Source organism: Scophthalmus maximus, chromosome 10 (genome assembly GCF_022379125.1).
Source record: "Scophthalmus maximus strain ysfricsl-2021 chromosome 10, ASM2237912v1, whole genome shotgun sequence".
Classification (NCBI taxonomy): Eukaryota; Metazoa; Chordata; class Actinopteri; order Pleuronectiformes; family Scophthalmidae; genus Scophthalmus; species Scophthalmus maximus.
Genome location: NC_061524.1, coordinates 23,268,859 through 23,294,956, shown reverse-complemented (window position 1 = coordinate 23,294,956; position 26,098 = coordinate 23,268,859). Strand labels below are relative to the sequence as shown.

The following is a 26,098-nucleotide window of genomic DNA, read 5'->3' as shown; positions in this document are numbered from 1 at the left end:
GCTTTGACTCGAGAGCTGTGCAGAAACTGAGCCGTGGGACAGTGAAGAGCTCCGAGTGGATCTGAGTCCAGAGATGCCTTTGAACCCCCAGTCAGTTCATCGCTGATCCTCCTTCCATCGCTCCTTCCCAGGAGTTGTGGTTCTGTGAATAATGCCAAGCCTGAGATGTAAGTGCCCTCAGATCTCAGGCCAGACGTAATTCCCTTCATTCGGTTTAGAGCATTGGTACATCTTGTGTTCCCCCGTGTTGACAGAGAGGGGGAGAAGGAAAACTGAAGACTGTTCAGATGAAGATTGTGAGATGTTGAAATAAGCAGGTCATTGTGAGTGGCATCAAATGAAATGCTTTATCACATTGTGATGGAACTTTAGATGCAGTTCAGCAGCAGAAAGCTCTTCCCTGTAATGTGAACCATGCGTGTTAGTATCCGACCGCGGTGTGATGGGGCTTTACCTGCACGTTAGCACTCTGCTTGTGAACATGAACTCCGTTATGACTGAGTCTCGGGGGATGGTTCAGTCAAGGTTGTCCGCTTTCAGCCTCTTTTGTTCCCTCAGTCAGTCTCTTGCTCCGCTCACACAGTCTGCACACCCCCCAACACCCCTCGGTGCCCCCCTCCCAAACACTCACACACACGCACACATTCCAGCTGAGTAAACAGCTGCACCGCCGCACTGCGGGCCAGGAAACATACCTCCGCCACGCTGATTGCTGCTGCGCTATACGTACGTACAGACGTACACACGCAGTCACGTGTGCCCAACACGTGCTGTCGCTCAGGACTTCACTTCAGTTTCAACCACAGCTCTGCGCACATACGCCAGCTGCGAACCTCTCCCAACCTATCCTCAAGTCGAGGTCGTGCCATGGAACTGATCGAGCCATGGGCACTTATGTATTTATTCATTTCAGAGTGGGTGGGGTGGCGGAGCAGAAAGGGCGGGGCACTAAATGCATAGGTAACTTAATTTGTGCAAATATCTCGAGCCATTTGAGAGGTATTTGCAAGCTGCTTCATAAAAATAAACGCCGTCCACCCTTTCAAATGGTGTGTGGTCTGTTAGAAATCAGTCCCATCTGCGGGACGCTGCCAAGAACAGCAACACTGGACAGGAAACAGGTCTCACTGAACAAAGCCCTTTAGAGAAAAAGTTGATGAGGCATGTGCCATATAGTTTGATCGTTTTAGGAACGTATAATTGGAGACACATCTGATAGGATTTTACCTTATGTTGTTTTTAACATACGCACTGGGTTCTACAGTGCATTGTATGAAATGTTTTTACGTTTTTTATTTTGAATGACATTCTTATATGGATGTCAGGGGAATTTTCATTAGACGACCCCAGAGAAGTTGTGTTTGTGTGTTGACTGATTTCTACGAACAAACGCCAATGAATGGGAACGTCTGAGGGAGAGGTAAAGGGATTTTAGAGTCGTTTGTGATACATCCAGCTGTTGGTGGGAACGTGTGACTTGAGCTGGCGAAGAGATGGTTTGCTTTTTGCTCCAGGGGCATTTGTGCGTTATTGCCCTTCCCTACATATATAACCTACCAAATGATGGTGGGTGGTGTCATGCTGGAGACTCAGGCCGCTAGGGGCAGTAACACAGAACTCGTCAGATGTTGGTCTGAGGCCTACAGTTCATTGTGAGTAGACTCATAATATTAGTGCAGCACAAATATTTCAGCGACGGACGGGGAGGTTTCAAGTCAGAGGACATTTATCGGGGATGATAAGGGAGCTGGTTGCAAAAGCTAGAACTGTGTTCAGCCTACTCACTGTAATGACGCCACGGAAGAAGAATTCACAGAAAATAGTCAAGATCATCTGAAAGGAATTCTCCTTTGTTTTCATGGCAAAGAATGATAATCAGATGTCTTTTAGTTTTGTTATTAGATCAGTAAAAACTGGAATCAAACACACAAGCAGCAGACGTCATGAGAATGAATTGAACGATGTTTCTGTCATCTGATAATAATGATGATTATTAATGATGAGCAAAGGTGTTGAAGTTGTGCCAAGAGCTCAAGAGAGACAAATGAAATGAGGAAGGAGTGGACAAACTTGCCTTTGAGCTGTGGATTCACAACATACACAGCCTAAAGAAAAGACCCAGCTGGCTTTGATAAATGTAAAGGTGCTTTGACAAAATGTTACACTTCTGACTGCAGGTTTCATTCTGTTTTGTTTTGAATGGTACCTCGTGCTGTTGCTCTTCCAGGCTGTCCATTTCAGAATGTGATTGTAATAGCATCAATAATAGTTTTTATTTGTAGGACGCTATTTAAAGTGATTCTCACAGCTGCAAAACAGAATGATCATAAAATCTTCTGAATCACAAGAATAGAAAGAAAGCAGTTAGTGTATAAAACCAACTTGGTAACAAAAGATAAAATACAAATGCAGTATCAAAATACAAGAATATTTTTGAACATTTTTTAAGGAAAGGTCAAATCAGGAATGGCTGTTCCATGCGAGTGTGTCTAAACTTTGGACTGAGAAGAACCGACTGAGTCGGTCGGCCTGACCCCTCCGGGCCCTGACTGCAGACGCTCTGTCCCACGTGTGATGGGATTCTGCAGAAACCCACTGAGGCTTGACCGGGCTTCCAGTCAACCATCATGGTCTCGGGGTGTAGCAGCAGAGGAAAGGGCGAAGCTGTCTCTGTTTCCCAGGTGCGTGTGTGAGCCTGGCAGTGGATTCGCTGTCGGGTTCAGTTTGAAACGACGCCAAACAGACCATGTTACTTCCACAGCAGCATATGGAGGAATTTAAGTTCACTTCCAGTTCCCGTCGGTGTACAGGCTGCCGTTTTCTCTTGTCTTTTGCAGGGAAGAAAAGGACATACTGTCATTTCATGATGCCAGCTGTGAATTGCTGTAGCAGTCTTAATAACAGTAATATCTTATCGTTGAACGAAGTTCCAATACTAAGTGATGGCTGGAGCTCATGCAGTCCTCCGCTGCTTGATCACGGGCTTTTTGAGAACTTTGGGAAATTCATATTTTCTCCACCCTGAAAACACAAACCCCTGGACAGAGTCAAACAAACAAGGGGCCGCAGGACCTCGGTGAGAACAACCAGGGCCCGTCGAGGACAGAGCCACTAGGAGGGAGCGTGTCAGCCTCCCGCTCTTTGTTTCTTTTCTTGTGATGTTCTTCCCCATGCATTCTCTTCCCCCTGTGCATTTGTGTCAAGGAATTAGTGTGTGGATGTGAAAACCAGGCGATGTGACCTTTCCTCGTGGCTGAAAAGGGCGAGAAGGAGATTGGACGGCTGACAGCCTCTTGACCAGCAGCTCGCGCATTTCGAACTAGCAGCCGTTTCCTTTTTTCCACTTCAGTACCTTTGCTCCTGGTTACGGTGACTAGACTTGTCAAAAGGTTCTCGCATGAATTGTTGTTGGCATTTTTCGCGTGTTCCAAAGCCAAGTGTACTCCTCTGAATCTATAAAGGAGCTTTTCTGTGCCGTTTTAGCGCTCGAGCCCACTTTTCATCACGTACGGCTTTTTTGTTCTGTGACTGCTGGCTGCTAATAACTTGTTTCATGTGTTCTCTCCAGTCAACAGAATGACTGTTTGCTAGCACGAAAGATTCAGTAAGAGTTTCCCATACCCCAAGCGAAGCCAAAGCCACATTAAGGCAGTGAAATAAAATCGACTAATTCCAATGTAATACTGACTAGAGCCCAGTGGTTACTAGCTTTTTGTCTAAAAGTATGTCGCTGGTTAAAAAGAATGAAATAATGATATACTGTGTGCAGGCTGATAATCTGTTTTTTTCTGCCCACTCCGCCGTGCGGAGAACTGTTGTGAGCAAGAAAGTTCAGAGTGTGCTGCTGTGAAACTTTATAATCACGCTTGTCGAGATTTATGTTCCTTTGCTTGTATTCTTCTGCAAGTTTCCGCATGTGTGATGAACTAATGTCCGCCTGCTTCACTCTGTTCCAGATAATGGACGAGACCCAAACGCAGATAGCCTGGCCGTCCAAACTGAAAATTGGAGCAAAGTCCAAAAAAGGTAAGTTTTTTCCTTTTTAAATCCCAAATTGTGACTGAGAGCTCGTCCACTGCACGCCCACCGACACCTGCGAACACGCACCGATGGGAACCAGCTGTCCGTCACGCTGTATCCATGTCTACTTAACTCTAAATGAAATGTTCTCATAGAGTCGCCCCCTGCTGGTCGCTCCACAGAATACAGGCTTCAGGCACTTCAGCGTTGGCTTCCTTTTGCAGCCCCGGCGACTATACGTCCATTTCTATGTTTGAAACAAACCAATGAGTGACGTCACGTTGGGTTGCCACGCTGCCGCAGGGGCCTACTAACTATATGAATCTGATTCATACGGAGAAGAGTAACGTTTCCATGCATCCAGCACATCAAAGTCCATAAGCTCTGCCGTCAGCAGTGAACAACATGGGTTAATGATTCTGAGTCGGTGTTGTTTTAACCAGAAATATGTTCTCGGGGAACATCTCCGGTATTTCCTTCTTAATAAGTCAACTGAAAGGTTTGAAAAGATGAAAGATTGCTTGTGTTCGTTCCTCACACGCCTGTCATTTCATCTGCACTGAGGAATGTGTGAGGCGGAGGTGTGGGAGTTTCTTGTCTTGAATCTCACACATTTATCGGCCAAGTTTTTGCTGCACTCTTAACATTAAAATATTATCGAGGCTATTTTAAGCTGAGGGAGTGCGGGGGGGGGGGGGGTAGTTGTGCCCACTTTGTTGTTCTCAGGAGAATTGCTTCTGAGCGTCCTCCAGCCAGATGTGGAATCCAATGTCATTACGTAACTTCCTCACTCACTCTGTACAGAAAAGAGTGGACAGGGTTGCATCAGAATCTTGAACATTTTTCCCTCTGGATACTTAATCAAACCGTAGCTCCTGGCAACCCACTCACACATACTCATCCATTAGCCCCAAGTACCTTTTCATTCACAAAACCTGCCTCCACCTGGGAACGATGTTCTGTAGGGCAAGTGGGAATATTTTGAATTCTCACCCATGATTTGGAGCCTGTCAAATGTTTCTCCTGTGTTGCATAAACTGAGAGGAGCAGAGATGAAGAGGTTTGGATCATCATCACCGACTTATCTTGTGAGGGAGGCAGGGGAAGAGAACAGAGAATATTCTTCCTACCAATTCAAAAGGACAACTGAAGATGTATCACCCGGAGGTTACAACCTCACACACAAGAAACATCCAGAAAAAGGACTTTGTGATGACGACCCACATTCCATTCTCCCCTCATCATGTAACACAGGATATGACAACACAGAAGTCACCGGAACTGTCGCCTTCATCTGCACCTAAAATAGCTGATGACGTAGTTATGCAGTCGGTGCGGGGTTATAGATTATTACCGCTTGTCCTGATCTAAAGTAGTTGTCCTTTACGGTGTGCGTTTGCCTCGTTTTCCTGGAATTTTGCATCGGTGTTGTCTTTCACGTGCAGTCTGGAATCACTTACTCTTGGCAGGACCGCGGCAGATGCGAGCGGATTTCTATGTTCGTAACCTCTGCCCAGACATGGCCCGCTCCCCTCTTTCATTTATCACCTGCAGCTAGCCATCGCTGCCACCTGCGTACGTGTGATGAGGCCAGTTGTCAGCTCGCCGTCAGTGATTTAATACGGCGAGGAGCCACATCGCTCGCAAGAGACGGGTCTGTGTTGTGACTTCAGCATCGTGCGACACAGTGGGCTGGACTTTTGAATCCTAAAAGTTCAATGTTTAATGTTTCTATGCAGTAACTATGTTAACACTACCTCTTGCCAATTGTCTGTTTCAACATTTCCGCAGATGTTTCGAATGAGAAACTCCAAACGGAATGGACTTAATTCCCTTCATTTGTGTGGTATTTTCAAATGCAGTCCTTTGCTGGAAAAATGCTTCGGCATTGCCAGGACGGAGCTGCGGGTCAAAAGGTTTCTGCTCCGCCAAGTGAAACTGTTAAATCAGTGCGATTGAAAACACTCACTGTACAGCTGCAAGTCTGCTCTTGTTGGTGCTTGATTTTATAGGTCTTGCCTGTGCCAAATTAAGACTGAAGGTATTCATTTTCTTATTCCACAATCAATCATCCACCAGAAAAAAAGAGCGGCCAGCACGCTGCACTTCAAAAATGCGGGGGTGTTCTGCATCACGACTGCAGCACTCATTCAAGCTGCCTAATGTTTGCCAGATGTGCTGTACAGGTTGGACACTGGAAGAGCCACACTCCCTCCAACGGCCACGGCCGGCGCCACAGGAGGAAGTCCAAAGACTTGTATTGTTCACAGCAACGGCTCAATGATGGGAACGGTTCCTGGAACCAGTGTTGAGACTGTTGTGGGTTTTTGGGCCGCTCTCTCTGCCCTTTGTCCTCGTGCTTTGTTTACCTGTCTCCGACTGCAGCTTGGCTCTCGTTCAGCTCCGGCCCCTCGAACCGTCTTGGAGCCGGTGTTGCTCCCTGCGACGCTGCTGCATGTCTTGAAGTGTGTGTGTTGAAATCGCCTGACCCTCGTGACACGCTTAACCAGATCAGTGCTTGTTTACTGGCACCCCTTGGTTCTCATGCTTCCCAGGGCCCATTAAACGGAGGGCTGAAGCTCCTTCTGATGCTTAAGAGCAACAGCATTCTCGACTCCAGCCCACCCGCGTGCTGCTGCTCTCCGAAGAAGACTGTGGCCATGCGCCCTGCTGGTGTTTGTCGGCCTCGTGGAAAGCTTCTTTTGCTTTTGCGAGTCCATCTTGGTGTTTAAACATCATCCAAAAACATTTTGTAAATGTGCAAACTTCCCTTGCCGTCACAAAAAACATTCTGATATCTGCACACTCAAGCTTCAGCAAAATCTGAACATGCAGAACCGCGGGGTTCTCCTTTGGAGCAAATAGATCTGACTCGGGAATCTGGGTCCTGTCCGACGGGTATACTGTAAACTGCAGGGGGATTCCTGGAACGGAGCAGCTTACTGGACTTCCTGCAGCTTGGTACAAAAGACGGGGGCGACGGTCTGTGGGCGAACACAGACACACTGACTCCTGTGTGAAAAGGAAGCTGAGAGATAAGTCACCCTCTCTTCTGAGTGACAGAATGGGGTACAGGAAAATCGTCCTCCGTCTTCTATTGAGGCCAAATTGAAGAGGAACAGTTGTCTTTAGCTCCGCGGGTGCCACTGACTCCACAGATCTGCCCCCCCCTCCCCACGCCGTGTGTTCATTTGCCGACTTAAATGAGACCCGGCAGATTTCAAAGCACCGATTACTGCCGCTGAGCTTTTCTCTGACGCGCTGTGATTTGTTGACAAATGCAGACTGCTGTCGTGTTCTGGTCAAATGGGTTTAACTTATGTCCCACTTTCACATTCTATCAGACTCACACATTGAACACGTGCTCTCTCTTTTCTCCCTGTCTCTGCCCACAGATCCACACATCAAGGTGTGCGGGAAGAGGGAGAATGTGAGGGAGGCCAAAGACAGAATTATGTCTGTTCTTGACACAAAGGTACAGTATGCATCTTTATTGCTGTGAACATACACTTCATCTCTGTGTTTGCGCTCCTCTCCCCGTCTCCTCTGTTCCTCGGTCTTTCTTGTGTTTCACCTCTGCTCCCATGTGTCCGAGTGACAGATTGCACCTCAATCCAGCCAGATAGTCGCTCCCCGAGCTTGCTGTGGATTTGCAGTTTGCGCATGCAGGCTTCATTGCCATGGCAACACAAGAAAATCACCGACCTGGGCGACTGCACCATAGCACCCCCTGGGGGCAGCTAATCATCCATGCACTTTTGCACCACTTCACACGAAATAGCAACACATGATTGGCTTAGTTTACTGCATTTCATGTGGTTTTGTCACGAAGAGGCTGTTGCCGTCTGGCAGTCACAGCAGAGATATTTGATGAGTTGACTTTTTATTTTAATGTACTTCATTTCTGGTTGCCCGTTTGCTCTTTTCTAAATGACTGCAGCATGTGAAAGTGTTTAAAGGAGAGGAAATTGTGTGTTTTGGATCTTGTGGCTATTGGAGTAAAGAGACACAAAGCAACATTCATAAGACAATCCCAGGGGTGCACTTGGTCCTCGTCCTCCTTGTTGTCTGTGCATTTACAAAAGTGTTGGGCTGCAACTAACGATTATTATCATAATCGATTATTTTCGTTTGGTTCATGAAATGTCATAAAATGGTTTCATAAAACCCTCAACATGATGTTTTGTTTTGTCCAAACACCAAAGATATTCAGTTTACCGTCACAGAAGAGCAAAGAAACCAGAACATATTCACATTTAAGAAGCTGAAATCAGAGAATTTAGATAATTTTTTGTTATAAAGACTACTTGAACCGATTAATCGATTATCAAAATAGTTGGCTATTAATTTAGCAGTCGTTTATTAATTGATTAATCGATTAAGTGTTGCAGCTCAACAAATGTGTGATAGTAGAAAAAACAAACACATTTAATTTAAACGGAGATGGCGGTTACTATTTCTATGAGTTTTGTAAGTCGTCTGTGGAGATATATTGGATACATTATCCTGCCTCGGGACACAATCAACTTTACTGTACTGTATATGCCAGATGCACGCATAAGTCACTTGAGGAAAACCATAAAAGCAATATAACTTTAAAAAAAAATGCAAATAAATGCAGTGGATAAATGTTGTCCATCAAGTGTAATACTCTGTCTTTTTTTTAATTGTCATGTTTGTTTGTGGTGCCTTTCTCATACAGTACCACACTACCATAGGGAAGTGTTGTCGATCTTCATTTCAGCCCGACCCTGTCTTTTGTGCTCATCAGAGTAACAGGGTGACTCTGAAGATGGACGTTTCCCACACAGAGCACTCCCACGTTATCGGCAAAGGTGGCAACAATATCAAGCGGGTGATGGAGGAGACGGGCTGCCACATCCATTTCCCCGACTCCAACAGGAACAACCAGACGGAGAAAAGCAACCAGGTCTGTGGGGCTACCGACATGCTTTCACACTGTGCACTCACCAGATGTTAACCGCTCTCTGTACTCTAATGAAGCACAACATGGAAGTATGTCGCAGTCTGCTGCCCCGAGTGTTTACCATCATCATCCCTGCACAATGGGTTTTCTTTATTCGTCAGCTGCAGTTGTTGGGGTTTTAAATTCTGAAAAGTGTTTCCGATCTGTGCGTGCGCCAACGCTGTCACGGGTTCTCAGCCTGGACAGGTTACCAGAGAGTTTTGGCTCACCCACAGGAAGCCATGCGTGTTTTGGCTGGACTCACTAGAAGAGCAACGGGATCCTACTGTAATTACTATCAAAGTGTAGGAGGAGTCCAAGAGAGCACACCGAGGGCACGACATCAGACACTTCTCTTTGCCAGGTGCCCTACAGTGCACCTGTGTATGAAAGGAATCACGAGTTCCTTTATTACCCCCCCTCATGTCTATTGTACTGATTTCGACCTTATCTCTGGGTTTTGCGTAGTGTCCACACTATTATCGTCTCAGAACTCTGCCCCTCACAGACGGTGACACCGCCTCCAGGCTTACTCTCATGATGCAAGTGTGGGCTAATGAGTAGCAAGAGACTCCCTTTAGGCCCGAGAGCCCTCAAGCAGTGTCTATTTCAAAAACGGTGAATAAAGACAAGTGTCTCACTGGAGCGGGCAGGATTCAGGATATTGTACATTGTGTGTTTTGTTCCTGTGAGGGCCAGAGATGAACCAGACTGACCAGGTTTTTATTTAACCTGGAGCAGGAACACTGTGGACCAGTCCTTGGTTTGTTCCACAGTTGAAGTCTAAAAAGTCGCGTTACATTAGTTTTATTTTGAGCACCTCATCTGGGTGCTTTTGTTAAAGAAGTATATCACTTAAATTGTAACGGTCATATTTTTCTAATCACAATGTTGGATTCATGGTTTTAGTAACGCTGTGGTTCACAGTGGAGGAGGCCTTTAAACCTTTTCCTGTTATGATTACTCTAGATTTTGCTCTCAACTCTGAGAGGAAGTGCAACTGTATGCAGCGATCTGGGCCCGGTGAACTGATTTACATATGTAACTTTTTATTGTGAACAGGTGTCCATCGCTGGGCAGCCAGGAGGGGTGGAGGCGGCTCGAATGAAAATAAGGGTAAGTTGGAACTTGGCCACGTTCGTCCCAAAGGGACACTCCATCCAAAGTCCAAAGTTTTGAGTAGCAGTCATTTCCTGCCCCGGGGGCCTCTGTAAGTTTGTAGGTTTGACCTTCATTCAACAAGGCAACAGCACTCCAGGAGAAAGAAATATCAAAACACCGCCTCCTGCAGCATGAAGCTCAGTGTGTTCCTAACTGACCTATTTCTCCCAGATATGTGGCTGCCTCGGCCTCAGTTGGGACACACGACAACCCCGTTGAGCTCGGGAGCCGGCGCGTGGATTAGTTTTACAGATTATGGTGGAGTCAGACCAGTTTTCATTTCCCATTCAATTCTACAGTATGTGGGACAGGTCGAGAGGCATGAGTTCAGACCGACTTGAGTTGGACATGCAGAATCACCGGGGGACGACATAGGACCCACCTCTCATTCATTATATTTTGGTTTCATACTGCAGTAGCATGCCCAAAAGAGACCAGCAGCAAAGATAGGGATTCTGTTGAAGTTTATTGATTCACTCAGGTGAATCTCTCAAAACCTTTACTCCCTCAAACAAAGTACCAGACTCGAGACGGCCAAGACCCCTATCTCATCTCAGAAGAGCACCAGTGTCATGGTAGATAACTGTGCACTCGCGGGACAAATTACTCCCAGACCACTTCCCCAGAACAATTGTAAAATACAGGCACGAGCCTCAGCCCATTCCACAGGCCCATGTTCATGTCCAAGCCTCATCTCAATCTCCAGTTTCTTTCTGACTGGAAGCTCGACCTCCAGCCTCCGCTCTTTTTTACAAACCTTTGCTGTGTTTCAGGTCTGCAGCGGCTGTCTGCAGTGAACATGTTCCTCCACTATGAGCTGACCGAACTGCGTGCGTGCGTGTGCGGGAGAGAATGACAGAGTGTGTGAAGTGTGTGTGTACGATGAGGCGAGAGGGGGGAAAGAGAAGCTCGTGCTGGACATTTGTGCAGTGTGTATTGGCAAATGTCGGCATGTGTGCGTACCCATCCCTCTCCGTGCTTAAAGTTGTTTTCATAAGCAGCAGGCCGAAACCCAGTTCATCTACTGTTTTTACTAGGGGTGGAAAAAGTGTTGTACAAAAGGGTTTATGATATGAGCTGCAGAGAACCACAAAGATTGTTCTGCCCTAAGAAGGAACACACAGTCAGCGAATGCGCGGGCGGATCTAGAGACGGGTTTCCCTCTGTCAACTTGGCGTCTTTTGAAGGGAGCAGACCTTGATACTTCCATGATCCCCAAATACCTTGGGCTGATCCACAAAACACTAAACACTCAAGACCAGAAAGTCCCTCCACACAAAAGAGCTACACCACTTAACCTGGATGCAGTTTCCTCGTATGCAGCTTGGGAAAGGAACGACTTTGTCCACTCTCAGTGCAGTGCAGTGGATCTGTGCTCAAATACAATACATGCACGATAATCGGTTAACAACAACTTGTGCTAGTTTTGTTTCCTGGCTCCAAACAAAGATTTTCTAAACATGCTTATCAGCATGATATTAAATGAATTGAATGGGAATAACAACAGTTTTCAGTTTATGATCAAGTTGATCACCTCCTGGTTCCACCTTCAAGATGAATGGACAGATACCGTTAGTTATTGATCTTCTCCTCTAACTCGTGTTTCCTTTCAATCTATTTTAAAAAGAGGAATGGGATGAAGGTGGCGTCATGTTAATGCAGAAGGAGTCTGAATTTACAGCAGGTCCCTGACCCTGCCCCCCAACCACCCGAGGTTAACCCTTGCATAACACAATACAGATTTCTGTGTTTGGTCCTGAGTGACTTTAAGAAGCACATCCTCCCCATCTCTCTGGAAACCAGAAGTGGCTCTTGTGCCTTGTTGCTGAGCTGCGTTAGCTTTTAACTTCCAGATCCACTGACTGTGGTGGTGTAAGATCTACTGTATTTCTGCAGCCTCCTTGGATGGAGGTGTATTTGAGTCAGTTGTTGAGGTGGTGAATTCTCCGGGGGGTTTCTAGGAGCTTTCTGAGGTGGAGCTGACAGGCAGGTGATGAAAGGTCTGGCCAGTTGCTTTACCTTGAAGATATTCTCATTTTTCTTCATCTCTCACCCGTGTGTCAGGAGAACTGAGGCCTTCTCACAGCCCTCCAGACTGAATACATGTGAAACTCATATCTGCCAGGTAGACTTCTTTAAAAAAAATAAATAAATAAAAAAAAATAGCTGAGGTCAGCTCCGCCATAAAAATCAGTCCATTCTTCATTCAGCGCCCGACTCCTGCTGTTCTGCTTGTCCTCTGCTGTATTTCCCTCAGTGCTGACCTACATTTCTCAAGCCCTCTGAGAGCGAGTGCTGAAACGTGATATAAATGTAAGGCCAGGCGCATATGGGACTGATCAGGGATGCATTTCTTTGGTCAGAGCAATTCATGCTGCTTGCCCTTCACTGGCAGCCAAAACCATAGTGGCGCTCTGCCCAAGAGTCAGTGTTTGGATAACACACTGCGCGTGTGTGTGCGCGTGTGTGTGTGTGCGTGCGTGCGCGTGCGTGTCTACACGTGTACATTCCCTTCAGTCTGTCTGTGTATGGGTGTGTGCCTGTGTGATTTCTCTTCCATGCATGCATAAGTATGTGTATACACGAAGCCAGGCCTTCCTGTCCGCATCTATTTTGTTTGAGTGACTGCTGTGAAACAAATGACCGGAGCCGATGTCTGTTGCTGCTCCAGTGGTTTTGATTCAATGAATGCATGAGAATGAGCGGGCCATCAATCACTGGTGTTTTCCGAATTTTTAAAAGGACAGTGTAGCTGTAGTATTTAAATAAATGCATCGAGTGTTACTGTACCTCCACAGTACACACTATAGTGACTATAGCATACTTGGATGCCTCCTCCTGCTGAAGGAAGGGTTGTGCATCAATTCACAGGCTGCAGAGTGTAAAGAAATCATTCTTGTACCTCTTTGTTTCCATGATTACATACAAGACTGTATTGTGTCTGTCAGGAGTTTGTTAAGAAAACTGTTGAGGTTCTATTTCCCATTTTGCAGAGGCAGACACAGCATAATAAGTTTTCTAATTTGAGTCATTTATTTCAGTATTCCAGCAGCCATCATGTGTGTATCAAGGACATCGTGTTCATAGAAATATGATTGATTTTCTCTGACTTTTGTAACGTCCGTCCTCCCCGCTCTCTCCTCTCCTCTGACCCTCCATATTGCAGGAACTGCTCCCTCTTGTGTTGTCATTCGAGCTTCCCGCCATCATGCAGTCTGACCCCAGCTCCCCCACCGTGCAGCACATCTCGCAGACCTACAACCTCACAGTCTCCTTCAAGCCCCCGACACGCCTCTATAGGGCCACGGGCCTGGTCCGAGGCTCGCAGAATAACAGCAACGCGGTCAAGGTGAGGAGGAGACAGATGATGAATGGTAGTATTGGATAGTGGGGATGGTCAGTGCTCTCGTTTACTTGGTTGGTACCTGTAACCAGAATAACAATAACCAGAGGTGCTTTACACACACACACACACACACACACACACACACACACACAGTCCCTGTGTTAGAGAACTATATCTGTCTCCGTTCTGATTCTGTGCTGACTTGTTTGGATTTTCTCTCCGAATTTGGAAATGATGAAGAGACCAAATCGTAGAGCGATGACGATGACACCCTCCACCCTCCACCCCCCACAGCCAGCGTTACAGATTCTTGAACAACTAACTGAACCCTGTCATTTTAGATCGGATCAATATTTGCGTCAGCGCCCCCACTCTCTTCTCCAGCCGTTAACACGGCGAGCCACAGACCAAGACAAGCTCTCCAGAGCTGCACCACGTCACGGCCCACCAACGCTGCCGGTGCTCCTCACTCTCCTCGTATGAACTGCCTCATTGCTCTCGGCACCACAGGGGCAGGAGAGTGCTGAGAGATGTTTGGGAACTTGAACTGGACAGTGCTCTGCATGGCTCTTTCAACTAAGCTCTCTACTGTACCAGCAAACTCGGACCTCTCTCCTGAGTGACTTTTCTGCGTGAAGTCGGCCTTTGAGATTCCTCGCTGCAGCTTCTGAAGCATACTGTACATTTGATATGTGGACATCCAGAACTAGCCTCTGCGTTGTGTCTAAAGCCTGCCAAGCTGTCCTCCCATTCTCTCCGCCAGGAAATCATTCCCACCACCGCCTCTGTCAACATTATCAAGCTCATTGCAGTTTGCCCACGACTGCATACATGTGTGCACATTTGTGTTCTGTGTACAGTGAATGTGTGCAAATGTGTGTGGTAGGTCTGAGGGGTCAGTCCAGATTGGGAAGGGTGCCAGACGAAGGCTAGAGGATTAGAGGAATATGTGTGCTATGTAATGTGGTGGTGTGAGACCCTTGGAACACCTTCCAGGGTTGCCAAAACCACCGCGGGTTGTTGTGTTGTGCTGGCCACAGCGTGTAGATTCCTGTTGCACGCTGGAAATGACTTACTTTACTAGGCCAAGTGATGCTTGCGGAGGCACAGCAGAGACAGGGAGGAATACGACCGTTCAACAGCAGATGCTGCGGAAAATACAGTAAAAAAAAAAAAAATAGTTTCCATTGGTTGTATAGAAAATGCTGTTCCTGTGTGCTTTGGAAAACAGGCAACTGAGATGGTAACTTTTAAAACTACACACCACGATCAACTGTTCCTGTAAAAAGGAAAGTTGGGATTACTGCTGAAGAGAAGGCTGCTGGTTTATCCTCCCGAAGACTGACAGGAAGACTTGATGAACAAATTTTGATAAACAATTAATAGGATTTATTATTTATCAAGAAAAAGTGCCAACAATTTGCTGGCTACACAACTTTGAGGACTTGTGTTTTGTGTTTTGTCACAGTTAATATGCTCTACTTTGAATAAAACCAAGAGATTTGGAGAAATCATGTTAGACTGTTGGCAATTGTGAAAGGCATTGATTAACTTTATTTCTGAGCTGTTATATGCCCAACAATTTCATCTAAAAAATAAGTTACAGATTTTTTTAATAATGAATATGATCATCAGATGCAACAGTGGCAAATATTAATACCATCTGTCAAAAAGACCAACTCATGTTTGGATTTGTTAATATATCAGTTACAATGCACTTCTTTTTTTGGAAGATCCTCTCCTCTGGTGATTCAAAGCATAAAAATACTCTGTATGTACTCTGTAATAATGTCCAAGTCAAATTTAATATATCACAGATCACAATTTGCCGAAGGGGCTTTAACACCCTCTGTCCTTGAAGCAATGACTCGTATAAAAGCTAAGTAACAATAACCAAAAGACATTTACTTTAACTGTTCGTCCCTTGTCATCTTGTTTCCCCAGAGGGGAACCGCTCTGTTGTTAGAGCACCTGGCTGGTAGTCTGGCAAGCACCATCTCCGTCACCACCCACCTGGACATCGCACCCCAGCACCACCTCTTCATGAAAGGCCGCAATGGCAGCAACATCAAGCACATCACCCAGAGGACGGGGGCCCAGATCCACTTCCCCGACCCCAACAGCCCCCAGAAGAAATCCACAGTCTACATCCAGGGCACAATTGAATCGGTCTGCCTGGCGCGGCAGTACCTCATGGTGTGTACTTTGTTTTGTTCATTGACGTCTGCTGGTTGAAAGTAATAACTTTAAAATGCCGGGCATTGTGTATGTGGTTGAAGGGGTGGCAACGGCAATATAATCTTCACATATAAAGATTCCATATAAAGATAGATGTCGTCGTTTCTCTCACGTCATCACGGCATGTGTGAATGATGGGGTTCGGGCGTCACCACGATTGCCTTCAGGGGGTCGGCTTGGCTCTGCTCAGACTGCTCATCAACAATCTGTAGGCTGCGTGAGTTCTAGCTGCCACATACCTGCATGAGGCGGACACACATTTGTTTCAGCTTGGCAGAGTTCTCAATGTCTCGTGTGTGTGTATAGAGATTATCCTTATTGGTGTTAATGCTTTGGTTTTGCGTGTACAGTAGATTTTGGTGGACTGGAATTTCATCCCTGTCAGTAATTCAGAGTTAAGCACGGTAGCATTAGTGTTTTGGACCAAGAGGAGAAGTGCCTCCCATTTAAATTTCTCTTGGTTAAAGTGTGTTCGTTCTTGTCTTGTTGCCCGTCACCACTGAGGCTGCCCTTATCTGACTGACTTGAGAACATAATCAGAAGTCTGTTTCAAAAATGTCCAAACGTGATGGCTGTTTAATTACTGTTGGCTCGAAGCTTCTGCTGAGCTGGTGCTTATAAGACATCTCAGCCACAAACACATTTGGCTCTCTGTGTGGAGATCCATAATGTGGGGCGGTAATTCTGCCAGAGCTGCCTTCTCTTTGTCTGCGGTCTCCCATTTGGCCCCAAAGACATTTAGCAAATGCCAGAGTTGTCGCAGTGACTAAACATGACTTTCTCCTGGTCTGGAAACGGGGGACACAAGTATGATCCTCTCACTGTCCGTCTGAGTGGGAGTAAAAAGTGATTGATTCATGAGAGGAGAGTACAAGAGGGGAGAGCAGAAGCAACGCAAGCAGGGGATGGGAGAGTAGAATAGAAAAGGAGTTCAAAGAGGAGTAGGGGAGTCTCTTTGAAAGTAGAAGCCGTCTTGCCCACAGAAGTGTACTGTGTGATTTGGCCTCTTCCAGCCAGACGGTAGATTACAGCTCCAATCCCAGGCCCTGTCAGAACCATCCCGGTCCTATACTCTGCTGCTAATTACACCCACTCACAATAGGAGCGCTGTCCAGCTCTCGGCCCAAAATATAGATGTCTGTGGCACTTGTGGTGGTGATCATGCAAAACAGATTGCTCTTGGCGGAATTTCCCAAACCCCGTGTGGGATGAATCCAGCAGTGAATCTTGTATTTATTGGTATGACTAACATGTAGGTCTACAAATGGTAAAGTATAAAAGAAGCCTTCCTAACCAATAGTATAGGGACACAGATTTATTACATACAAAAGAAAGTATTTTTGTTTCTTAACTTGTTTTTTTGGTTTGCTCCACAGGGCTGTTTGCCTCTGGTCTTAATGTTTGACATTAAAGAGGACATTGAGGTGGAGCCCCAGTGTATCACAGCTCTCATGGAGCAGCTGGATGTCTTCATCAGTATCAAACCAAAGCCAAAACAGCCCAGCAAGGTATGACACTCACACCGCACACAAGGTTGAGGGGACTGTAAAGCAGGCTCTTGGAATGGATGTGTTGTAGCACCACTGGGGATCCCCTGACCTTTTATCAGCCAAAATTGCAGTTTAATTATTTCATATTTATATCTATAGAGAGGACAATAGCACAACATACAGCATGTACAGCCTAAGCTAATTTGCAATGTCCTAATGTAATGTCTACTTTTAAAATTAATAATTTCTACTAAACCCAAACTGTAAAGTTTAACAAGAAACGCATCCCACGTTTGCACACAGAGAAATGCAAAGCTGTCGTCTTATTTGTCCAAATGCTGTGTCAGGCCGAGAAAAAAAACACTACCCAGAAACAAACAAGCGACTGTTCCACTCGAGAATTACTCACCATCAAAAGTCACAGCGTGACACTGAAATAAATCATAGATTGCCATGTCACATTTCATCACCATTTGATGAAATTTAAAAGGAAAAGCTGGAATCGTACACCGAGAGGAATCATGCCATACCAACTCTGAGAATAGTTTTGGCAGATCGACATATGCCACACTGGAGAATCACGGTCCTCCCTCTCCGGGGCACTCCGCCTGCTGTGCGTGCCTCTCCTGATGGACAGGAAACTAAATATTGTTATAATGCCTCAGCTGTTCCAACTAAGAAATAGCTGACTTGATTTGAATGTGTTTTTATTAAATTATGTTGTCAATTGGCCTTTTAATAAACGGAGCCTGCATCAGTTCAACACGTTGATGGATTTGATATCATATGAGGATTTTTCACACTCTAACACTAACTGTGGAGCACCTGCAGTGCATTTAAAGCCAACCTCTGATGATGGTCCAATCTTCGACAACGCTTAATGTGCGTCATCATATTTCACCACTTCCCCCCCTCCTGACTGTCTCCGAGGTGCCCACGTCCCCTCCAGAGCCAGGGCTCGATGCCCAGACCAGACAGGCCTGTGGGGGCTGGTGTGGGGTGCCAGTGTCAACACTGACCCAGCCCAGGTCCTCTTCAGGACCCTTCACTTAAACATTTAAACGAGGTGACAGCAGTAATCCAAAAGGAAAAGGCCCGTCCAAACACACTCTGTAGCCTCTGTGCTCCCGGCACTTCGGCAGATCCTGTGTGTGTGTGTGTGTGTGTGTGTGTGTGTGTGTGTGTGTGTGTGTGTGTGTGTGTGTGTGTGTGTGTGTGTGTGTGTGTGTGTGTGTGTGTGTGTGTGTGTGTGTGTGTGTGTGTGTGTGTGTGTGTGTGTGTGTGTGTGTGTGTGTGTGTGTGTGTGTGTGTGTGTGTGAGAGATCGTGATTGGAATCCATTTTCCTCAGGCTCAGCTCTGGCACAGTACAAAGAGCCAGGGGCATGATTTATGTTCCCGTTAATTTTAATGTGATGATCATGAAGGGCAGCGCTTCTGGTGATATGGAAAATGTAGAAATATTTTCTCTCACTGATTTAAAATCTTTCCTGTTTTTAATACTTCTTGGTTGTATTATAGCCATTAAGCAACGTGTAACCTCATATTCTCTTCATCTGTATCAGTGAGCAATGGATTGAGAAACACTTTCTATCAGACTTTGCTCCCATGCCTCTTTCTATCTCCCACACTGTCTCAGTGTTTATCCTTCTAATCTACCCTTAATTCCCTCTTCCTTCCTCCCATTTGTGTTTGTCTCCCCCCTCATCCTCCCTTTCACTCCCCGTCCCTGGTGCCAACATTCCCAACCCTATCTAGCCCTCCCTCCTCCCCTGCCTTTTCTCATGCCTTTTCCCCCTCTCCGTCCTTCCCCCACCTCTCTGTTGTCGTTTGTTTCTCATCACCTATTCCTTCTCCAATGATCTCTCTCAGTCTGTAATCGTCAAGAGCGTGGAGAGGAATGCAGTGAATATGTATGAAGCCCGGAAATTCCTCCTGGGTCTGGAGAGCAATGGGGTGTCGTCCTCCTTACCCTCTGTGGCCTTGAATCCCGCCACCAGCGGCCCGTCCCCGTCCCTCATCTGCCCCGTTGGCCTGGACATCCTGGCCTCAGCTGGCCTGGGGCTGAGCAATCTGGGTAATGACAAAATGAATCCTGTTTGTTTCTTGCACGAAATGCATCAAAGATGAAACATCTTTGCAGAGGAACGAATGTCCTCATACATCTTTGTGCCATCGCTGTCTTGCACCAGTCACACACTCCATAACGGTGAAGTCCCTAAAGCCTCCAATCTGTGTGTTTACTGAATAACTCATAGAAACGTCCTCTCAGCATCCTCATAAATCACAGCCGGTGAGTCGTATGTACAACAGTAGGAGTTGTCTGACCTTACCATGGTGCTATGAATTTCATGCCAATAAGTGAGCTTCACATGTGCATATCTGTGATCAGTCAACCATCAAAACATAACCTCAATATGAATTAAGTTGCACTCGTTTGAGTGAATCATGGGCTTATGAATCACAGGATGATGAACAGTTATAATGGCGTAGGAGTTTGTTTGTCTGCAGCGCGGACCTCAACACGAAGGCACAGAGTTCAGCCTGGAACAGATGTCAGGGTTTCTTTGGACTTTTAATTGAAAGTATTAAGTGCAGTATTATGGTAAATATTTAGCCACAGCTATGTGTTTATTGCCTTTATGTGACACAGTTATTGGTCACCATATGAAAATGAATTAATGCATCAAAGGCTGTTGGAAATGACTTATTGCTCTAAGCACGGCTGCTGGCAATACATCACAGTTTATCTCTATTGTGAGATTGAATATAAACGCAGCATGTTTTTTATATCATCAAATGCTCAGTTAAATAATATCATGTGTGTAAATTTATTTTCTGCAGCCATGGGATTGTGGGTGTATTGGATAGATGGGCACTGACCTGTATTTGCGTTAATCATCTGTCTTTGATGTTCATTTTTGGAAAATATAGTCAAATTGTTCTTGCTAATTTCTTTGTCTCGGATTAATAGCTTTTATTCGATCTCCTAGTCACACTAAATGAGATGGTAGGATCATTATTCTTTTTACTGCCCACAAAAAGAAAAGACAATGGGTCATGAAGTCCCAGGACACTCAAACTGGTTTCTCGTGTCTGGTGCGGACCCAGGGGCCTGGGGCTGACGCTGTGGATGGCCACATCCTGGCCTTTAGTAATTGCTACATGCTTCTCTTCTTCAGATTACAGGCCGGGCTGCCAGCAGAATCCCTGGCATCATTCCTGGAGCCAAACTAGCCCCTTGTTTAAGCCACAGACCTGCTTCTTTCTGTTTTCATACGCTGTGTTTGGGTAAAGACACCCAGCACCACATTGTTGGTGCTCTCAATAACATGGTTCTGTCGGGTATAGAGACACATAAGATATGTACTTTTGCATCCATGACCTTGTCGAAATTTGGGAAATTCTTCCTCTCGTTTGCTGTCTGGTTGATGGAATTCCAGTTAAATAGCTGCAAGACCACGATTATTTTCTGAGGCCCTTTTCTGAGACCATGTGATTAGCTTGAAAAATGTCTCTGTGCCCTGACAGGACCACCGCTGATCCATTCAGCTCCTGTCCACTCCTGTCTCCTCTCCTCAGGTTTCCTGGGTGCAGCGGCGGCCCACTCCCTCAGCAACTCGGCGATGCCCAACGCTGTCCTCAACAGCCTCAACTCCTCCATGAGCCCTCTGCAGACCCCGAGCCCCCCCGCCCCCACGCCCTCCGCCTCCCTGTGGCCCAGCTCACTCACCAGCACCCAAGGTCCGTGTTTGGCGTTTCTGTCATTTTGTCGTCTGGGTGTGTGATTTTCTTGGCGCCTTTCATTTTAGGTGTATTGCAAATTAGAGGGATTCTTTTTAAAAACCCATGGGGTTTTTTTTAGAGGGATTATATTGTACATCATAAAAAAACATACAACTTGTGGTTTTTCTCCTTGTCATAATTTCAGTCTTTCCATTATATTTTTTTACAGACATTTTTGGTAATTGTCCCTAATGATTTATTCCAATTTAGAAAAAAATGCCTCATTCTTTTGTTTCAGGCTTCTCGTCTCAGCTGATGCTGCACCCTGCCGCCCAGGCCACCCTGAGCAGCATCCTGCTGTCAGGCGTGCAGGGCTACACACAGAGCACACCGTCCCCTCCTCCGGGCCTGGCCCCCATAGACAAGCAGCCCAACGGGGTCCCTGACTGCACCAAGGGCCCCTGCACTCTTAACGGACATGTCAAGGTTGGATCATTTATATACTGTAAACTGCATCACATTCAGTTCACTCGTACGTATTTCTCTCTTACTTAATGGTTTTTCATGTTTAGCATCCCGGCTCAGTCTATGGGAGGATAGCAACCGCGTCACTTGCAGAAACAGTTCCATGTGATTCGGTCCAGGAGGCCAGCGGACACAATCCGTCAGAACCGCTTTCAAGCAAGTCCAGCCCAGATGAAGGTATTCTTCTTACGTCAATTCATGAAGAACGTCGACTAGCCTGGCCTACACACGACACTACACTACACTACATAGGATACATGTTCTTGTGACCACTGGATGCAGTATGTGCAGTTTCCAGCGACCAGATTTAACATTCAAATCTTGACATAAAAAAAAATCTGGGTTGTGTTATTGTCTCTTCATAAAGTGCCAATTCAATAAACACACTGCATAGTGAAAATTGCATCATGTGCCCATGTTGAGAAGGTTCACACGTTCAGCCTGAGATTTATGTCTGCAGGTTTTATGCAATGAAAAAAAACCTCGTCCTGTTCAACTTTGTAAGTTATTAATTAATAATCATGTCCACTGTACTTTTCTAGCGACAGTTTATATATATATTTTATATTCACCATTACTGCTGGTAAATCCTTATTAACCACTTTCTTTAAGAAAGTATTTTTTAGGAAATCATGGTGAACTAAATCTCAACTAGGCTCGGAAGTCAAATGTAAAAGTCTATTTCGAGCAGGAATCTCGCCCTCATGTGATCCCTTGAAATCTTTTTGATTTATGTGTTATTATAATGTTGAGTCAACAATTTCTGGAGGTATTAACTTTTTTGACTCTGCCGAGCCTCGCAGACTCAACATAAATGTTCAATTTAAACTTTTCCTTTGAGATTTATGCAACCCTTAAAGCCACTTTGAGGAAAACGCCTGGAATGAACTTATTTCTATTTCTCTATACTGTCCTCTTAACCTCATACTCCCTCTGACTACTTTTATTGTATTGGAATGGAGACAGATTAAGTGCTGGTCTCCTCGTGGTTCAGAAAGGCCCTCATTTCCTCTGTGTCTTACACTCGCGGTTTTCCCCTCAAACCTTCACTCTCACGCGTCTCGTTTTTCTGCACTGTTTTCTGAGCAGGTCCTCCCCCAACGCAGCGAGTCCTGTTAGGTTTCCTCTCCCTCTCCTGCCTCCTTCTGTGTCCCGGAATTTGTTTGGACTGGCTCGCCCGTCGTGGATTGAGGGAAATGCTGGGGGAGAATAGTTCAAACATTGAACCCCAGAGAGATCCATTAGATCGACTGACATCACATGTTTGATGTTATACAGTGCACCGTGCACATTTCAGATGCTCTTGGTTATTCACATATTGACGTCCTTTCGCACGGAGCAGGCTCTTGGTAGAGGAGCAGATGAAAACCACTGCAACTACAGCTGCTGTGTTTTAATGAATCCAGGATCACACTTTAATTCATGCACACATACTGTACTTATGCCCACTGGGCCGCACAAACTCCTTAACAAGGAGTGACCTGGTCACAAACTGACAAACTAGATGAAACTAGAAGTATTTCAGCTCCGGCTGTTTTCTGTTCAGAAGACTTGACAGCATCTGTAAACTCTTTGGACCAATTAACTGGGGGGGGAATAATACAAATGGATAATCCAAATATGCTTGTGTTTGTTTGTTGCTGCAGGCTCTGACACATTTGTAGAAGTGGGCATGCCCAGGAGCCCCTCTCACTCGGCCAATGGGAGCGAGCTGAAACAAATGCTGGCTTCGTGCAAGACGTCCTCGGGGAAGCGACAGGCTGTGGAGCTCCTGCAGGGCACCAAGAATTCCCATCTACAGTATGTTTGAATCAAAAAAGTTGGCTACTTACAGTTTATCTGTATTTCTATCTGTATGTGAAACGGTGGTATATAATCTTTTTCAGTCAACTCTCAAGTTTTTTCATTTCTATATATAGATATTCTTCAAATTTGCTTCTGTAATTGACCTTTGGCAAAGAGTGCACACTTAATGTCTTCATACCTGTTTCTTGTACAGTCACAATGAAGGAATTGAACTGAATAACATATTTTGTCCAACGAGAAGTTTGTATTATTATAGAGTAACCAGCTATAACTTGTGTGCAGTCAAACCCAACGAGCTGGGAACAGCCTCAGTGATAATGTGAGGAGGGTAAGATATGCAATGCCTGGCCTGGATTTCTGTTTCTCACAATAATGTGTTTTGGTGCGATCCCAACAGCTCCGACTGTCTCCTCTCGGACGCCGAGTCCAGCTCGTCAGACAGCCCGGTAACGGATAAGAGGGCGCCGGGCAGCGAGCGGGCGGCTGAGAGAGCAGCGCAGCAGAACGAGAGGGAGAGAATCAGACTGGCACCGCAGACCTCCTTCGCCAACATGCAGGTACACACACTCCTGCACCCAACACACACACTCACAATACACCGTTTTGATGGCATTGAGACATAAAGGAATAAAACTGTCTCATGTCTTTTCAGGCATTTGACTATGAGCAGAAAAAGCTGTTGGCAACCAAAGGTAAGTAGACATTTGTGTTTGGTCAAATATTACTGTCATTGGCCCAGAACTTGTGAAGACAGACTGACACATAATCTAAAGGACACAGCTGCCAGTTAGTTTATCAAATATTTGTGTGCCCTGAAAAACATATTGTTGAGAGGAGACCAAATATCCTCGCTAAATGTTCGCCCTTGTGGATATGACCGAATATATGTACTGTAGTCTTCGGTGGACCTGGACATTTCAACTACTACATTGGTCCAATAAAAAATGTGTTTTCTCTTTAAAACTGTTCTAAAGGAGCAGTGACCACATTCAAGTGATTAAAAATGTACTAACCATATACTGGTATTTAACGGGATTTGGGGCTTTTAACTGTTTACAAGAGATGTTGATGTGACGCTATCTCTCTGTAGGCGCATGTGTGCATCACTCTGTGTCTGTATTCACGCAGCTATGTTAAAGAAGCCTGTGGTGACTGAGGTGCGGACCCCGACCAACACTTGGAGTGGTCTGGGCTTCTCAAAGTCCATGCCAGCCGAGACCATCAAGGAGCTGCGGAGAGCCAATCATGTGCCATACAAGCCCAGCATGAGCACCACGTACGAGGTCAGACTCTCTACAATTGAGTCATTATGTGTATTTGTTAGAAGATATTTAGACATGTGATATCTAAAAGACATTTGTCTTACAACATCCCCTGGGACAATGGCCTTGTCGACGTTTGCTTTGCCTCTGTGTTCGCTCTCCCAGGGTTCCCCGCTGTCCTTGTCTCGGTCCGGCAGCCGGGAAGGTATGGGCAACGGCAGTGACTCGGACAACTGGCGAGACAGAAACAGCGCCGGTAACGGGCTGCCAGGTCACACGGAGTTCCCCTCCGCTGTCGGCAGCCCCAAGAGGAAGCAGAACAAATCTGGTCAGTGTAGCAGCTCTTTGTTGTGTCTTTATATCTTCATTGGCTTTGATTGAATAACTTCATAGAAGTACTTAATAGTCTGTGTTTTCCATTTAATGTTGTGTTTAATACTGTTAATGATGAGGAGGACAGATGATGGATTCTCTCCAAAGAAAACACCATCATCACCATTTTCATCTGTTCAATTCATTTGCTGAATAAAGACGCTCTGACAACTTAATGCTAAATAAACTGTCGTTGTTTCTTTGTATGACTTCACATCTGTGACAGCTGACAAATGTGACATTTATTTTGCCTGCTTTTAAATTATAATTCCGTGTTTTGGGTTTTTTTGTTTTTCATTTTTGCCTTAATCCTTGTATGGACAGCTGCAGAGCATTACCTCAGCAGCAGCAACTACATGGACTGCATCCCCTCAGTCACTGGCAGCAACGGCTGCAGCCTGAGCTCGTCTCTGAAAGGCTCCGACCTGCCTGAGCTGTTCAGCAAGCTGGGCTTGGGGAAGTACACGGACGTCTTCCAGCAACAAGAGGTAGTGGAGAATGACAACACGCCTCTTCTTTTGTTTTCTGTCTGACCTAAGGAAGGACACAGGCTTTTCCCTACATTGTTAAGAACTTTTTATCCATGCTAATAGTTTGGCTTAATCTAGATCAAAATATCCCCAAAACGATTGGGTCAGTTGACAACGTTGTACAAGCATTTATGAATCCCTGAATGACTTTGTCGATCCATTAGCTGTTTCTGCAGACATGTGTGTTAAAGGATGGCATGTACAGTATGTATGTTGAAAAAAATATTTTAGTATTTAAGTCATGGATGTAATATAGCACTTGTACGAATTATTTCGTGACATTTATGGTTGATTTAAGGTCTCCTGCTTCTTCCTTACCGGATGTTGACTTGTGCCAATAGTTAAGTCAAATGGACTTGTCTCTGTGTCCAGATTGACCTCCAGACATTCCTGACTCTGACCGACCAGGACCTGAAGGAACTGGGCATCACCACCTTTGGAGCCCGCAGGAAAATGCTGCTCGCCATCTCAGGTACAGATGGAGAAGAGCGTGTGTTCCTTATAAGATATGATAAACCTTTATTCGTCCCATAATGGGGAATTTGGGGCATTACAGCAGCAAGGTGGAAAGAAGAATATATAAGAAATTTACAGACGCGTCTGTCTCTCCTATCAGCTGACCCACATACGACCACCTCTGTCTCACATCAGACATTTT

General features: G+C 45.6%; 1 protein-coding gene across 2 annotated transcripts in view; it reads left to right on the top strand.

Moving 5' to 3' along the window:
* LOC118283437 (protein bicaudal C homolog 1-B-like) overlaps window positions 1-26,098 on the top strand; it is a 50,591-nt gene that overhangs the window by 20,413 nt on the left and 4,080 nt on the right. For both annotated transcript variants that reach the window (XM_035605390.2, XM_035605391.2), the window contains exons 3-20: window positions 3,957-4,026; window positions 7,416-7,495; window positions 8,792-8,950; window positions 10,049-10,102; window positions 13,314-13,496; window positions 15,438-15,689; window positions 17,108-17,239; window positions 19,092-19,296; window positions 20,802-20,963; window positions 21,244-21,431; window positions 21,518-21,647; window positions 23,117-23,270; window positions 23,674-23,833; window positions 23,929-23,968; window positions 24,405-24,559; window positions 24,704-24,866; window positions 25,235-25,398; window positions 25,813-25,912. In XM_035605390.2, coding sequence (XP_035461283.1) covers window positions 3,957-4,026; window positions 7,416-7,495; window positions 8,792-8,950; window positions 10,049-10,102; window positions 13,314-13,496; window positions 15,438-15,689; window positions 17,108-17,239; window positions 19,092-19,296; window positions 20,802-20,963; window positions 21,244-21,431; window positions 21,518-21,647; window positions 23,117-23,270; window positions 23,674-23,833; window positions 23,929-23,968; window positions 24,405-24,559; window positions 24,704-24,866; window positions 25,235-25,398; window positions 25,813-25,912 — 2,551 coding nt within the window. The remainder of the gene's footprint in view (window positions 1-3,956; window positions 4,027-7,415; window positions 7,496-8,791; window positions 8,951-10,048; window positions 10,103-13,313; window positions 13,497-15,437; window positions 15,690-17,107; window positions 17,240-19,091; window positions 19,297-20,801; window positions 20,964-21,243; window positions 21,432-21,517; window positions 21,648-23,116; window positions 23,271-23,673; window positions 23,834-23,928; window positions 23,969-24,404; window positions 24,560-24,703; window positions 24,867-25,234; window positions 25,399-25,812; window positions 25,913-26,098) is intronic.